At 36.0% G+C, this 16,956-nt stretch overlaps 1 protein-coding gene across 5 annotated transcripts in view; it reads left to right on the top strand.

Annotated features, from left to right (window-relative positions):
• LOC134534052 (ankyrin repeat and KH domain-containing protein 1) overlaps positions 1-16,956 on the top strand; it is a 125,165-nt gene that overhangs the window by 68,133 nt on the left and 40,076 nt on the right. For all 5 annotated transcript variants that reach the window (XM_063372023.1, XM_063372022.1, XM_063372020.1 and 2 more), the window contains exons 21-23: positions 1,265-1,505; positions 3,304-3,579; positions 13,649-13,807. In XM_063372023.1, the coding sequence (XP_063228093.1) occupies positions 1,265-1,505; positions 3,304-3,579; positions 13,649-13,807 (676 nt within the window). The remainder of the gene's footprint in view (positions 1-1,264; positions 1,506-3,303; positions 3,580-13,648; positions 13,808-16,956) is intronic.

Below are 16,956 nucleotides of genomic sequence, written 5' to 3'. Positions count from 1 at the left end.
TCCGGCAAACTGCATTCATTGTTTACTTTGTTACGTTTAACACACTATTAAATAGTAATACGCATTCTTCTGTGGTAATACGTAGCTTAAGTGAAACGGAAAGTTAAATGCTGTATTTTAAGAGTGATTAATAGCCATTGTAAAAATTTAAAATTCGTAGATACAGTAAACTGTGAAAAATGAACAATCACACATCAGTGGAACGGCGGGGAACGAGCTCTAGACAAATAAACAGCTCTGAAGATGACAACTATGCAGCTTCATTAGAGTAAACATACGAAAAAATTTCTAGTGTAATACTTAAAAATATAAATATTTTTAATTTTTTTTTTTTTTTTTACTTTTAGGGTAGGCCATTCAAACCTTTTTTTAAATAAGTAATGTGATAAATATAATTTAATTGTTATACATAAATGCAAAAAGGATTCATCAACACAAAATGTATGTCTAATGAATTTTCACATTAATTTCTACCAAAATTATTTTTACATTTGTTTGGCCTCCTGAAACTGCAGGTCGCCTTATATTCGGGGTCGCCTTATATTCGGGCCAATACGGTAATTAATTATATTTTGAGAGTAATTTATTTAGCATGAATGTAGATTTTTGCTGCTGCCAAATTGTATAAAAAAAAGTACATTTGAAATTTTTTTTAATTTGTCAATTTGCTTTGCTTGAGAATAATAACTCATTGGTAGAGACCTGCAAAATTCGTGGATTCATTCGGTGATAGGCTAGAATTCAAACACATATACCTCTTATGATAATTTTGCTATTGGCTTACTGTTCATCTGGATGAATCTCAACCAGTTATAAACCCTCTACCAAAGAAGGATCGAATCACAGACAAACCAGCTGAGACAGTTACAAGTCGGCAGCCAATGAACTTGCGTTATTTGCCCGAGTGTACAGGGGTATGTTCAGTCTATCCTGAAGACCATCGAAACCGCGAATTTTGCAGGTCTCTGCTCATTGGTTTAGTACTGACATGTGTACATTTTTGAGGGAAAAAAAGTTTGCTGATTTATTTATATTGTTTCAAGTAATTCTGTCAGACATGCTTATTACAAATTATTTTATTAAAATAAGGTTTCTAGTTTCAGAATAAATATTTTTTTTTTTGAAATAAGAGTGTTTTGTGTGTTTGTTTTACATATTATCTTTTACTGAGAAACATGATTATTTATCGAATTTTATAAATATGAATTGATGTGAAACTGAAAACCGTGAAAGGTTGCGCCTACTGGTGACCTCGTCGGCACAGATGCAGCACGGCGGCGGGCTGCAGCTGCAGTACCAGCAGTACCAGCTGACGACGGGGCTGCAGATGGCGGCCGGAGGCGTGCAGCTGCAGTCGGGGGGCACGCTGGAGGTGTCGGGCGGCATCCAGATCAGCGGCGGGGCGGGAGGCCCCCTGCAGACCTCGCAGATCCTAAACCCGGGCTTCCAGGCGGTGGCCGGGACCCCCTTCCAGCCGCAGCTGCTGCTGCAGGCCCCGCAGCTCGGTCAGTAGCGGGACTCCACACTCGGGGCTGACAAACATATTTTGCATTCGAAATTTAACGAAGCTGTTTTATATGGACGTAGTTATGAAAAAAAAAAAAGGAACCAACCCACAATTTTGTTATATTTTATTTGAAAATAAATTAAAATACCTAGTACAAGGTTGATTGTACCGTCGTTGCTATTATTATATCAGTACTCATACTAGACCATTAAAATTATACCCACATTATGTTATCAATACGAGAATTACAATTTATAATTAACTTTAATTTCAAAATACTCAGAAATGTTTCATGTGGGTTTGTTCCTTTTTGCATAACTACGCCCACCTTGTGCAGCAATAGAAATTAAGGGTAAATGTCGAATTTAGAAAGTATAAATGTATACATTGCAATCTCAATGTATTATGCCCATTATAACTAGAGAGTTTTTTTCTCCCAAGATCTGTACATTGAACAGCAAAACTGTTCAATTTCATACCGGAGGACTACCTTTAATTCTTCCAATATAATTTGTACACATCAATATTACTATCAGCACTACAGCACGTATTCTGCAATCAGAAAATTATCAAGAATATTTTGACTTGCTAAACAGTTGGTTCAAGAATATTTATTGTATCAAAATATTTTTTTTTTTTTATAATACATAAAAAATGAAGTTAAAGTATGTTGCATATATAGTGAAAAATTTGAGATAATATGTAATCAATATTTTAATTTTAGTGTGTGAGAATTAAAAAAAAAAAAAAAAAAAAAAAAACAATTTTAATATACTTCAGTTTGTAGATAAATTTATAAGTTTGCAATGTTTGTACCTAGTGTTTATCTTCTGGTGATTTCAGTTTGTCGGTCATTTAACTTCCTGGGTTGTTAGGCATGTGCGAATATTCAAATCCCCCGATATGAATATTAAACTGTATTTGTATTCAACCTTGAATTCTAACACTTCGAAATTACAAATGTTCGTAAGTTATTTCATAATTTAAATATTTTAATAAACATTTTCTATATAATTATTGTAGCTGACTTAACCAACATATTACTTAAGTAATATTTGTCTAATTTCCCAGTTACATGACGTGAACAAATTTTTTTTATTGGGATTATAATTCTCATTCTTACTTTTCGAACTTGATGTTTGTATTCGCGAATAATTCAACACTCATATTTGATTCAAACCATAAAACTGATATTCCCACAGGCCAGTTAATGTAAATATATTTTGAGAAACAACATTTTCTTGGTCAGGCCGAAAGTGATAGAAAGTGATTAAATGTTTTGCTGTGTGATAAAATATGTTTATAACTTAATTCTTCAAGAGTTTTTTTTTTGTATATACTAAAACTGAGGTTGTTCTTCCCATAAAATCCTTTGTAAATTCCAAGCTTGAAAGTAACTTTTGTGACTACTGCTGGTGAGAGTTGTGTGCTTTATCTTAACTCTGTAATGGCATGTGCCTAACACAGATCAATGATGAGCATATTTGATGGAGCTATCATATCACTTGTGTGTGTGTGCATGCGTGTGAATGAGTGTGAGCGTGTGAACATGAGTGTCTAGCAGTTTAGGACCGATCTTAAATATTCCTACCGTGTGAAACTTTTTATCCATAAAAATGTTTTTGTTTAGTTAGCTGTACTTGACTCGGAATCTTGCCAAGTGTGTGATGGCTCCATTGAGTATGCCTGTGCTGAAAGGGGCGACAGGCCCGGCAGCTGCCAAAGTGTAAGTAGCCAGAAGTTGGGACTCCTTCCGAGATGAGGTTTAGCACAGCTTGCAGCGTCTCCTGGTGCAGGTGTCCCAGCGTCGTCGGAGCAGGCGCCTGCGAACTGTCAGTATGTTCAGCCCGCGTGCACGACACACCAAGTGCAGGTAGCCACTCAGACGATCGCCGACAAGAAGCCCGCGTCCACGCCTGCGTCGTCTGCGCCGGCCCCCGGCGGCAAGGGCAAAAAAGCTCGTTACACCTTGCAGTCACGCCAGGATAAGTCTAGCATGCAGCAGACCACCTTTAGCACGCAGGGCGCAGTGCAGCAGCAATCTCAGAACTACCAGATCGACCCGAATTCAGGTTCGTTAAGTTTGCGTGCACCTTACCATATGCTACACAGTGACAAGTGAAGTAACTGTTCCCTAGCCAAATCATAAATTGATTTTTATCATAATGTTATGCAGATTAAGTGCATTTTTTTCTTAAATTAACACTTCTTAAATTACACTAGAGTCCCGTTATAGCGAGGTGTCACAGTTCCGGGTTTGATCCTCGCTATAACCGTGTCCTCGCTATAACCGAAATTGGACAGATTTTGGTCCCCCAAAAAATAAAAATTAACCAAAATGGCATAAAAATTGTGTTTAAACCTGTATAATTGGAAAATAACTGGTTATATTAAATAAATCTTAATTTCTGTGAGCTGATGTGTGAATTCTCTTTAAAACGATACCCCACAAGTACGGATGCGATCACCGATTGCGTCAAAATAACCATAATACCCTACCACGCCACGTAAGTATAGCATCTTGGCCCGCGGCCGACACAGCATTGTCCTGCTATCTATCGTCGACGCGGGCTGTCTGCTGGCGGCCGTGTTGGTTCGGGAAGTAGCGAACAGATGGCGCTAGTGTAGCGCGACGTTTTAATTCCTTACAAAAAAACAGGAGTGCGTCAACGCACGTACGCCTCAAACGAAATAGTCGCTGGAAAACAATACTTTTTTTCCTTTAAAAACCCTGTAAACGTTTTTAGAAAATAAATTCGGAATTAAACTCAAACCATCACCACCCCCTTCCTGGACAGATACCCCAACAACTGACCGAAACAAAAGTTACAAGAAAACTGTCCTAGCGATTCGGAAATAAATACGGTAGTGCCTACTATTTGCCAGCTAGTAAAATAATAACGTGACGTGTTTGTAAACGTGTCACGACTGAAATAATTCCAAACAAGTTTATAAATATTTGTGTATTATTAACGCGATCAATTAGCAACAAGTATAAAGACGGCTGTGACGTTTTTGGCCTAACATAGTTATAAACAATGTTATTATTCGTTAATGGAAATGTCCCAACAAATTAATTAAGAGCATTTATATTTAAAAAAAATATGCATTGTTATGTTTAATGGCGGGAAAAAATAGATTTTGTCTATTTTATAAATAATAAGAAATGCGTACAAATATATGTATATTCAAAGGCTTGGTTTATTCGAGTCGAGCTTACCTTGGCCTTGAAGCCAAGCGGAAGTTTGATAAAAGAAAGAAAGGACTGGATTCTATTTTTAAAGCCACGCACTTAGGTGGTGACTGCAAGGCTGAAGAATGTGACGGGCGTCAACGGCAAGATGTCTAGTGCCGAGCGAGAGGGGTGGAGATAAAGCAATCAAATAACCAAGGCGCGCTTCACGCGATCACGCCGTAAATTCCTCAAAAAGACCTCATTATAGCCGTGCTCTCGCTATTACCGTGCTCGCTATAACGGGATTCTACTGTAATTATAAAAAACCTTAATGAAAACTACCACATGGTTTTAATTTTTTGTCTGGTGTATTCCCATTTAAGGTGATGTATCATAATACAGTAAAACCCCTTATTTGCACTTTTCAAGGAACCTCAAGGAAAAAGTGTAAATTGCGGGAAAGTGTAAATTGTGGGAAAGCACTTTTATTGGCAGTTAATGCTAAATTTTAGCTTAAAAAAATGTATCAGCATTTACTGGTGCTACAAGACAAACAATAGTTGTTTACAACACATTTAGGGCACTGCAAAAATATAATTTTCTTAAATATAAAAAACAATGCAACATAAAGCCTACATTAAATTTTTCAATAATTTTAATTTTATCTTCAATAGATAAAGTATTTCGTGGAACTTTATACCTATCCATCTTCAATCAAAATCTTGCCATAAATAATATTGTGAACGTAAAAAAACACGTGCTAACCAAAACGGACGTTGACTAATGTAAACAATGAAAGCCATCATAGATATGTACTGTACATAATGCAGCACTACTAAATATACGTACTGTGTATGAGCGCTTTCCGGTAGTATCGATAGCTCAGCGCTTCGGACTATGCTCTGCTACGAGAGTGCTCTATGACACCATAAATAAAACAGTTTGTGGTTCTGCTACGAAAGTTCTCTATGGCAGCAAAGATTAAAACGTTAGTAGAGGAGAGGCACCATAGAACTTGTCGATACATCAAAACGAAAGGTTACAGACAATAGGCGAACTACTTCAAACTTTTCACATCTATGACTAACGTGACGAGTATTTACATTTTTACCGTGTTTTGAAACGTACATTCCGGGTTTTTTGGTTACGTAGCGGTGTAATTTCAGGGAAAATGCAACACGAAAGTTAATGTACAATAAAACGGACCTACATAAAATGACGTTATTTGCGGGAAAACGTAAATAACGAGAACGTAAATACGAGGTTTTACTGTATGTTTGAATGAGATGCTAAACAGGATTTGAAGGTGATTAAAGGTTCAACTGCAAAATGATGTAAAAAAAATGAGACTGTTGTAGAAAATAAAGTTGTCTGCACTAACCACCTGTAAAAAATAAAATTAACTTCCAATAAGTAACCATGACTTGATTAAATAAAAATTAGTGAAGAATATTTTCTTGACCACCAATACAGTAAAACCCATTTAAGACTACACTGCGAAAAACATTCTGCCTGAAACAACATCATAATATAGCACCAAAAGTTTTGTATACCATACATTTTATTTATAAGCTATACACAATATATATATTTTTTTTTCATATTAAAAATGTTGCATAATACTTGCCCAAATGCATCTAAACCATAATACAACAGTCATAATTTATTTATCAAATGATCTTTTATGTAACACAATATTCAATGGTTACTTTCTGTAAATTTATGCACACTATTTACGGGACTTTAAACAAAACAAATGATGATGGCATAAAACATTCATCAGCACTTATAAAAACATAAACTATATTCAGCATTTGATCACATGAGTAGAGACAGGTGTTTTCTGTGAAAAAATTTGTACAATTTCGTTACTTTTTACAAGATGATTTCGGTATTTTTTTCGCTTTTTTCGCAGTAATTTCGTCAAAAATTTTGTTGATTTTAAAACTGCAATATGAGGTTTGTAAATATAAGTTCTACGTGAAGGTGTTTAATATGTCATTTAAGAGTAGAACTACACAGTTTCATACATAACTTTACCAAATATTTGCACTAGGGATGGGGTGACCGAATCCAATATCCGCTGAATCCGCAGAATCCTAGGGATTCGAAGTTTCGGCAGGTCTGATATGGGATTCGTCAAAGGATTCGGTGTTTTACTATTTACGGGAAAAAAATACAGTAAAACTTGCTTACGAGGTCCCGCATGGTAGGTTTTTCCGTATAAAGCGTTTAAATTGCCCGGGGTCTCATCATTTACGCCATTAAATGTGTGATATAAAGTCCCGTTAAATTTTTTTCTGAAAGTTCCTGTCTCAAATAGTAATGGCGCACGTAAATATGAAGAAAAGACATGAACAACAACATTCGAAGAAATATGGATGATGTACCATAACTACAGTACAAACCCAATAGTTATTTTAAGATAATTTCCATAAAAAGAACTAAAGATTCTTTGTAGATACCGTAATTACTACAGAAGCAGATAGCTACCACATATTGTAACTACAAGGAAACAAATTTCAGATTTTTGTGGAGAAATGTTGAGAAATCTTGTAGCTGTCCGGTATTAGTCTCTAGTGTATTTGCTTATAATGTATGAATCACAAGTCACTGCATGTACTTAGTCCAGTGTCTCAACTGTAATCTACAAAAAATACCGTCCGAAAAACATCAAACTTTTGTAACTTTGTAAAATTTCATCACTGTAAACGACACGCTAGAAAGGAAGTTTTTCAAGTAGCAAATTTTGTGACCATTGTTCAAGTGTATCACTCCATTTATTGGTGCGAAAACACGTTAAAAATACGTTAAAAGTAATTTCAATACAACTTTGAAACGTACTGCAGAGTTTATAAAACCACACATCTTTATTTATGTTGTTTGCAATGCACTCAATATAGCCAACATAATACCTTTGCTGCAACTTGCCCTACTTAAACACGTTTCATATTTTAGCTTTTGTAAAACTTACGTAACGTCTTTGTATAGAACAGCAGTTGGCGACCATGAAACGACATGGAAAGAAAATGCCTGTTATATCAAGCAGCAACTTTATTCTTCTTCATGTTTACTTGCGACTACACCGCTTATTAAATTCCGTAATTAAATATTGTAATTATTATCGTTTATGTTTTCAATTTATGTACACTTAGTGAACTTCGAAAATTCATCGAGCGAAAATTTTTTGCGAATATCTGAAAAGAATAAATATGCACTAATGACTGGGATTTGTGTACTCATGGAAGAATTGTACCGTCGGGATGCATTGCAGTATCAGAAAGAAGAAATAGTCTTGAAATGTTTTCAGTGGAAAATATGCTTGGAATTACTAGGTTATATGATGACGTGAAGAAAGATAAATTACGCCCACGGAAAATAAGCTTGGAATTACGGTTAAGGTTATGTGAGAAGTATTATTGGCGAGAGCAAACATCGGTTATCAAAATATCGCAAGTATTTACCGATGTCCGATATTGAAAAATGTGCCGATATTACTGATCTCCGATCTCCGATATCGAATATCGGGCCATCACTACCACAAAAGCTCGAGCTCGCTCGAAGCTCGAGATTTTTCAAGTAGGCTCGCTCAAGTAAAATTTGTAGGCTCGCAGACCTCTAGTTATTTATAGAAAAAATCCTAACCACTAATCTGTACTAAATCTGAAATTTCTCAAGAAAATTCTTTTGTCTATATACACTTATACCAGAAATGTACCAAACTACATGTGAGAAAGTCAATGGACTTTTAGTGCCAGCAGAATACATCTCACTTACATTAGATATGTGGACATCATTTGTTAAGATTCGGGTTTGGGTTCGAGATTCGGCAATTCCAGTCGAGGATTTGAGTTAGGATTCGGATTCGAGGAAATCAGGATTCGCCCCATCCCTAATTTGCACAGAATAAGCAACAATTCAACAACTATGCAGAGCATTTCCGTGTTCTACTGGCAGACGGCAAGTTCCCAGCGCCTTAAAAAAAAATAAAAAATAGTGGTGGATAATTAAAATGTGTTGTAAAAATTTTTCTGTAACATAATTAAATGTAACTCTTATACAAACCACAAAAATAAATACTTTTCTAGACCCATGTATGCCTTTTAAACTCTGTAACCTGTAAGGCCTACCACAATTCCGAATAGGATAATTCACAAGATATTATTGCACAAATTATACAAACTTTTTTGTCTGCATTGTTCAGGTTTTAAAAAAAATCCATACATTTACTAGGCCTAAACATGTTACAAAGCACAGTATTGGAAACTGATATAAAAAATATAGCTACTGACAAAAGAAGCTCAAGTCCTAACCTTAAAAACAAATAAGTTACGTCTATTTTTACCTGTGGCTAGGTTATATCAACATTTTCCAATAAGTGCTGTAAAAAACACGACTCGCAGCTATATGAATATTTCAAGAGTAGGTAGGCCTTACAAAATTTATTATCGTAACGTTCGGTTTATCTGCTTAAGAATGCAGAAAACTTAAAATATTGTACGCCCTACCTGCAATGTACATGTGCATCCATTGATGAAGTTTCGGGTCATCTTGTCAAATTTTGCTGTTTTTTTTTTTTTTTGCAGTCAACAAGGCTTATACCAGCAAAACTTGCCTTTTAGCACTGGATTGTTGACATTCCTTGTTTTTGTTATGCGAGGCACTGTTTTTTGTGTTTCAAGCACGTGTCTATCCGTTGCCATTCTATTCTAACGTTGCAGTACTTGTACATGAGAATTTTTTGCACTTTGTCAAAGACATAGAATCCTTCGCTCGCAAACTCCGCCACCCTGTCAAATACTGTCGCAGCCATTTAAAAATCATTGTTTTACAAAAATAAACAGAGCAAAAACGTTTGATTACATCCACGCCATTTTAACAAACTGGCGAGGCGATAGCGCGACACGAATACGACTTCCTAGACTATCGAAAGTCGTTAACAATCGATTATAATCGACTGCTGTTATCGAGTCATCAAAATAGGGACGTTTAGCTATTTTCAGTGTGTTTTTTCTCAATTTTTCGTGATTTCTCTAAGTAATTGATAATTTCGCGTTTTTAAGTTTTTGTAATTAATTTCGTTAATATTTCGCGATTTCGCACATCGCGAAAAACACCTGTCTCTACACATGAGTAATCAAAGCTGTCTCTCGAAACAGTTGCAGAAAAAAATATGTGAATGACTGGAAATACCTACCGTATTGGCCCGAAAATAGGCCGACCTTGAATATAGGCCGACCCCTTCTACAGCACACTCAAAATCAGGGAAAACTGCATTTTTCAATTTATTTGCTTGAGCCCGCCAGCGAAGCAAATTCTTCTCGTCAACACCATATTTCCGCCCAGCTTCCACATTATTTGTGGTTTCTGCATATCTTATTACACTTTTGAAATTGGCAGAAAAAAAGCAAAAAATGTTTATTTTTTGAATAATCGATAAAATAGCACCGTAACGTAAGACAACAATATGATAGTGTTACGATTCAAAACACCCGTAAATTCCGCAGTTAAACTCGCAATATCGTTCACACGACAATCTGGATATTTAAAAATTTTTTAAAAACATTTAACACATTAGTTTTCTGTGCACTTATCATAGGCTTTCCCGTTCTGTGTTTTACAAAACTCGGTCCGGCGTCAGCCATAACAAACCGTGCACGCACGAATCTGAAATGCAACTGTTGCGCCGGGCATCAACTGTATACTGTACACACTGCGTCTGCTAACATAATTGTAAGTAAATACTTCCTGACACATTAAACTGTATTGGATATCAATGGTGAATCGCTATAACGCTATATAACAACAATTGTTATAAAAAAGGCATGGTAAAAATACTTACAAATGGTACGTAACCAAGGGACTATTTCTTGCGCACGAATAATGTGCGCGGCGGCCGGCAGCCAATGAAAATGTTTGTTTACAAGTTGCTTTGTTTATTCCAAAACTCCGGTAAGAGTGAACGGAAAATACGGTAGATAACCTTACGGCAAAATAATTGCTGTTTTTACTAATTGTTTACTGTAAATACCACATTTTACAAGCAAATAAATTTACCGCAGCCTGTTAAATACAGTTAAAATAACCAGACCAAGCTTTTAAAAGCTATGTGCTACAAGTGACCACATCTGTGTACTTAACTTAAAATATGATACGTTATTAGGGTTAAGTGTGTTTACTAAATTTCTAAGTTGGAAAAATTACTAATTACACGTAAGTACGGCGTAATTTTAGGTCAATGAATTGTATATCTGATAACATTTTTATGCCATAAGTGATTCTCCTTGAAATGTATGTGTTTAATTATACTATTTTGGCTAGTGCCCCATTATAGGCCGACTCTAGATTTCAAGGTTGACAAAACTGGCAAAAAAGGTCGGCCTATTTTCGGACCAATACGTAATGAGGAACAAACTTCCATGACCATGAATTATTATAGATAAAACTGGACAATTTTATCATGGACATTTATAGAAATTAATGCCATAGTTACCACTGTGTACTACCATCCACACAGTAGCATGTCATTTGCCTCACTTAAGTATGAGAAACAGCCGTGACTCAAAAACAAAATAATTATAAATAAAAGTTAAGAATCTGCGGGGAAATTTGCATTAAATGTCTGTATATTGCTGAACAAAAATATCATTTGTGTGGCCGGGATAAACAATCAAAAGGAAAATTAAAATTTATGTGAGATCTTTTTTTCAGTATTTTGCATGTAAAACTGTTAAAAAAAATTGCACAATTTTACATAAGCGATTAGATTTTGCATTACGTGGCAGTTTGCTGAAATTACCTGTTCCAGTAAAAATGTTGTAAATAAACTTTATCCACATAGAATATATAATATCCTACATCACAACTATTTAACCCATGAAAATCACAGTTACCTTTGTAATTAGTTTTCCCTCTTAAAAAGCATGTTTTGTTTGGTTTTTTTCCCCCTTGTCAGGTTTTACTGTAGCACTAAAATTAACAAGAAAATATGATACCGTATTTACTTGCGTAAAGGCCCCGCCCGCGTATAAGCCCCCCTCCTTGTTTTGTAAACATTTTTGAGAAAAAATTTAAAAACGTGTTTTTCTGGGTTTATCTGAGGGCAGGGCAGCTTGGCATCCATCAAACAACAAGCCATGTATTGTGAGCAGCGGGAGGTGATTTTGTAAGCGGCAGTGATACAGAGACTGGTATTATAGTATGTCCGTTCTCAGTAGGACCGTCATGAGGCATGCCAGACGTAAGCAGTTAGTCCTATCTCAAACGACATAAAGATAAAGAAAGCTGGACTCGCGCGCGCTGCCGCTGTGTTGATGTGGAGTGATGTCGGAGAAGAAGAGGGGAAGTGAAGGAGGAAGGGAAGTGGGTCAAGGATTCTAAACACTCCTTAGTCTGGTTGGCTGGCTAGCTGGCAGGAGGGAGGTTAAGCCACGCCTCTGCCTCTCTCTCCCTCCTGCCGCGTCGCTGCCTCCCCCGCCTTCATCATTCGAACAAAGACGCACAACTTGAAAAAAAAATCTATATTTTCCTCCAAATTCGTATATAGGCCCCCTCCCCTTTTTTGGAGTCAAAATTTTGGAAAAAAAGGGTGGCCTTTACGCGAGTAAATACGGTATTCAATATTCATAAAGTGAAAATTGGCAGTATTTGTCAGGAAACAAAATCAATGACGCAACTTCTGTAACTCATGTGGGGCAAAGCCAACCATGTTCAATTTTAATTTAAACTATTTGTATTAGTCTATGTACATATTTATTTTTAAATAAAGTTATATTAATGGGAATACACGGTAGTTGTATGGTACTGTATATGAATATTTATTTATTTATTTTTAGTGTGTAAGGTAGGTGAATGTTTTGCTGTGCTTATTGATGGAGGTTAGGTTGCATGTTATAACTTTGCTTCAGTATCAAACAGTACAGTTTTAATCTTATATAATTAAAACTGCAGCTAATAACGTGGTATAAACTTTTTTTAACCAGTGTTTTTAACCCTTCCCAATATGAGTTTTTTCCCAACTTAATAATGTTTGAAATTTATTTAATTTGTGATATAACTTATTCTCTATCATTTTTATTGCAGATACTTTTATAAACATTTTTTGAACAATTCGGTTTTAATTGTTAACATGATTATCAAGTAGAAGTTAATATCATGGGTTGTGTAAGTAGGTACAGTTAAAAACTCTTTAATCTTGCATGTTTGGGAACATGGCCATGCCAGATTAGAGATTTTACCAGACTATCGAACTAGAGTTTTAACTGGAATTTAAAAATAAAATTAATATACAGTACAATGTTAACTTTAAACAAGGTGTAATGTGCTTCTTTATGGCTACACGGCGAAAGGCGTTCTGCCTAAAATATTGTGCAAATGTGAAATTTAACACCTTAGTAAACTATAATTTTTCATGGTTGCCACCTTGTTTATGAAGACTGGGAAATTTCAGGGAATTAATTATGTGAGCATCAGGAAGATCTGGGATATTTCAGGGAATTTTATTTTGTGTCAAGGATTTTAATATTAAAAGATCGGAAATCCTGTGCTCCTGGAAAAAAATTCCGTCAATTGGTGCCAGATTGTAGAGTGTGAGTTCTGAGCTAAGAATGGCAGATAAAGAGCACCAACTAGTTTAAGGTGGGATACAGGTGTGTGTATATGTGTGGTGGTGGATCCAGTTGCTTGTGTAGGGAAGGGAGGGGGAAGGCACATCCTCCCAGTTTTCTCCAGGAAATGTTATTTAATTCAGGGTAGGTTGCGATCAGCGTAGGTTGTCGAGAATGTAGTGGTCACAGTTACCGAAGCCCTGTCCCTTGGGTCGTGTCTTGAGAGGGCGCGACTGCCGCAGGCAGGGGAAAGGCAAATCCTCCCAGTTTTCTCCAGGAAATGTTAATTAATTCAGCGTAGGTTGTCGGGAATGAGGGGTCACAGTTGGGTCGTGTCCTGAGAGGGTGCGACTGCCGCAGGCGTGGGGCAGTACGCGACGGGCACCCAGTGCGCCCCAGCGTCCTGCATGGACGTGGACTCCGAGACGGACAGCAACCACGACACCGCCCTCACGCTCGCCTGCGCCGGCGGCCACGAGGAGCTGGTCGAGCTGCTGCTCTCCAGGGGCGCCAATATCGGTGAGCTCCATCTCTTTATTCCCAACATTGCAGCGTCACACGTACAAAAAAAAAATTCTTCCTCTTAAAACTGCTAACGAGTCGAGGTATTCCGGACCCCGCTCGTCCGGACATCCAGTTAATCTTGACGGGATTTAAAAAAAAAAAAAATCGTGTCATTTTCATCACTGGCATTAAGGCTCTGTCTCAAACACTGCATGCAAACCTTTTTTTTTTTTTGCGTTCTCTGTAGTTAGTTTTTCTGCAATATTAACAATATTTTCTTTAGGTCTCATTTTCGTATCCCATTTGTGTGTCATTAAATGAAATATTTTCCTTCAAATTACAACTTGGAAATTTACAGTAAAACCTCGTGAAACGAACTCTTATGTAGCGAAATCCTTGTTGTAACGAAGCGGTTGTTTGCGTCCCGTCAAAATGCTGTATATTTAGAGGTACAAATACCTCTAAATACCACAGTATTTTTTTCACAGTTCCAACAAAAACACTCAACAGCGAAGGCAAAATGAAAAATCTTAAAACTATTTCTGTATAATTTTCGTGTTTTTCCATTTGCTTTGTAAATATATTTTCAGCAAATAAACAAATACTGCCACCATTTTGTAATTGACTGACTATAAAACTATTGACATACTGAAATGCACTTTGAAGCTAGTGAAGTTAAAACACATTGTACCAACATTAGTTAATGAAAAAACACATTTTGTTTAATCAATGTTCCGAAAATTGTCTAGAAAAATTCTCACGTATTCCACTTGCACGACTTTACATCTGTGTCCTGTGAAAATGTGTGATCGTTGTAATGAATGCGATATGCAATATATGTAGATTCTGTGGAAGTGTTACTTGACAAAGATTCACAAGAGTTTGAGTTGTTTCCAAATTGTGGTAAAATAAATGTTACTTAATGTGTTTTCTTGTTTGGAAGTTAGTTTTGATGGATTAATCTTGGGTGATCTATTTTTCATTTTCAGATAATGGATTTTAAAAAAAAAGTAATACAGCAAAACCCCTTATTTGCACTTTTCATGGGGACAAAGTAAAAAAGTGTAAAAAGCGGGAAAGTGTAAATAAAGGGAAAAGTATAAAAAGGAGTACAGTTTACCTTATTTAGAATTTTTTTCCTTTTGTTTAATAGCACATACTACAATGCAGGTACAAACACACTAACAGCAAATTTTACTTTAGTATTTAATCAATTATTAATTTACCACATTTGACAAAAATAAAAAAAGAATGAAAGCCAAAATGTTTTTCTGATTACTTCCTAAAAAATAAATTTGAAATTTTCTTCTGCTTGCTTTTTTAGCTGTTCAAGGAGATTATTTGCCTCTCCAAATTATAAATACAGTTGCAACCGGCAGGGTTTATAACAAATACGGGCTACATACACATTGCTCACAGTAAAAAAATTTTTAAGAAAAGGCCGCAAATTGATGAATATTTACCGTCAATAGCGCGCCAAACGCGGAGAAAGGTCATTGTACTTGGTCAGCTGCTGTAACGACGCGGCGGCGCATGCGCACTCTATGCTCCGCCCAGACTCATGACGCCATCAGCCGCCAACCAATAGATGCGAGCTTAGCGGAAAAAAATATAAGCTCCACCTCCCGTGTACCAATTTTATCCAGTTCTAATACCAATTTATTGGTATACGCACCAGTTTTCTCGCTGCCGTGACATGTTCAAGTTTACGTTTATCATGATGTCTTGATACCAATAATTAATTATTTACGATCCCCAGAAATAAATGGTTAGTTTAAAAAATATGGCGTCAACTGTACAATACTTCCCAAATTATAAAAGACGTATAAAACAGTTACCAAGACACCGCTCATTTTATCTTGTGAAGTTTATGTCTCGTACCAGTATTTCGGCTAAGTTGTGACATAAATACAGTATCAGAACTTACAAGCAGCCATGTTTGTACATTCATGAGTTTACGTTTTTCCCTCGTGCATTTTAGATTGTCTCCTGCTATAATTACTCGTACTTTTACACGCCTAGGCTTAAATTATTACATGTTTAGAAATAAAAGCAACTTTTCATGTTATAAAATATGTATATTTTGCTATTTAAAATGTTCATTGCCTACTAGCTCCACGGTATTTTCTGGTTGTTTATGGTTGTTACGTGACGTAAATAGCGGGATTGATTCGATTTTTGAGACGTAATTCGCGGGAAAGTATTGTATTGGACTATATGGGAACCAAACGGGACCTGAAGAATATAGTGCAAATAACGGGAAAACGTAAATAACGGTAACGTAAATAAGGGGTTTCGCTGTATATGTATTTTACCAGGAAACTTAAAATTCTGTATGCTGTTGATCAGGGAAGCAAGAAAGTCAACCTAGCCAAAAGATTTAGGCTGGCTTGCACAGTCGTGACATGAGGCAAAGTAAAGTATTCGTCCCTGTGATTAACCTGCAAAGTTTTTGCTTAGATTTTAATTACGTGACTCTGCATGCAACCCATAGCATCCCAAATTCAACTCTATTGACTGTACAGCTATTTATTTTTGTTGTACATATCACTTGTTTGTTTTAAATTCACCTCATTTTAAGGAAACATCACACACCCAAAAATCAGTCCCTTCAAGTTTGTTATACAGAGGTTTTACTTTCCTGTCTTCCCTCTATTCATATGTTAATATGACTTAAAAACTGGTTTTTATTTACTTAAAACTCATTTAAAACATCGTTGCACTTAAGATTTTACATCAAATACAATCAAATGTTTTGGTCCTAAAAATAACTTTTAAGAGACAAAGGATAAATTTTCCACAAAATGTCTTAACTTAAAAAAAAAATGTAATGAGATCTTCCCCCTTCCCTCAATTATTGAGCTCTAAGTTGATTCTTACAAGATGTATGATGTACGTTATTATTTCTCATGTTGAAGTTGCCCAAAAAATTTGTTCCTCATATAAAACCTTTTTATTTATTTAACTTTAAAATTTATTATTTATTAGGAAATTACCATTTATTGTTTTAATTAACAGGAATAAGGTGTCCGATATGCAAATTCTCTTTGACACATTTTCAGTTATCCGTTCTTTTGCTGCTGTGTATTGCACATGATAGTATAGCCACCACTGGTTGGCATCACGTTTATTAGATTAGCGCCATTTGCGGTAAGGACGTGCTT

Source organism: Bacillus rossius, chromosome 7 (assembly GCF_032445375.1).
Source record: "Bacillus rossius redtenbacheri isolate Brsri chromosome 7, Brsri_v3, whole genome shotgun sequence".
Lineage (NCBI taxonomy): Eukaryota > Metazoa > Arthropoda > Insecta > Phasmatodea > Bacillidae > Bacillus > Bacillus rossius.
This window is presented reverse-complemented; position numbering and strand designations above follow the sequence as displayed.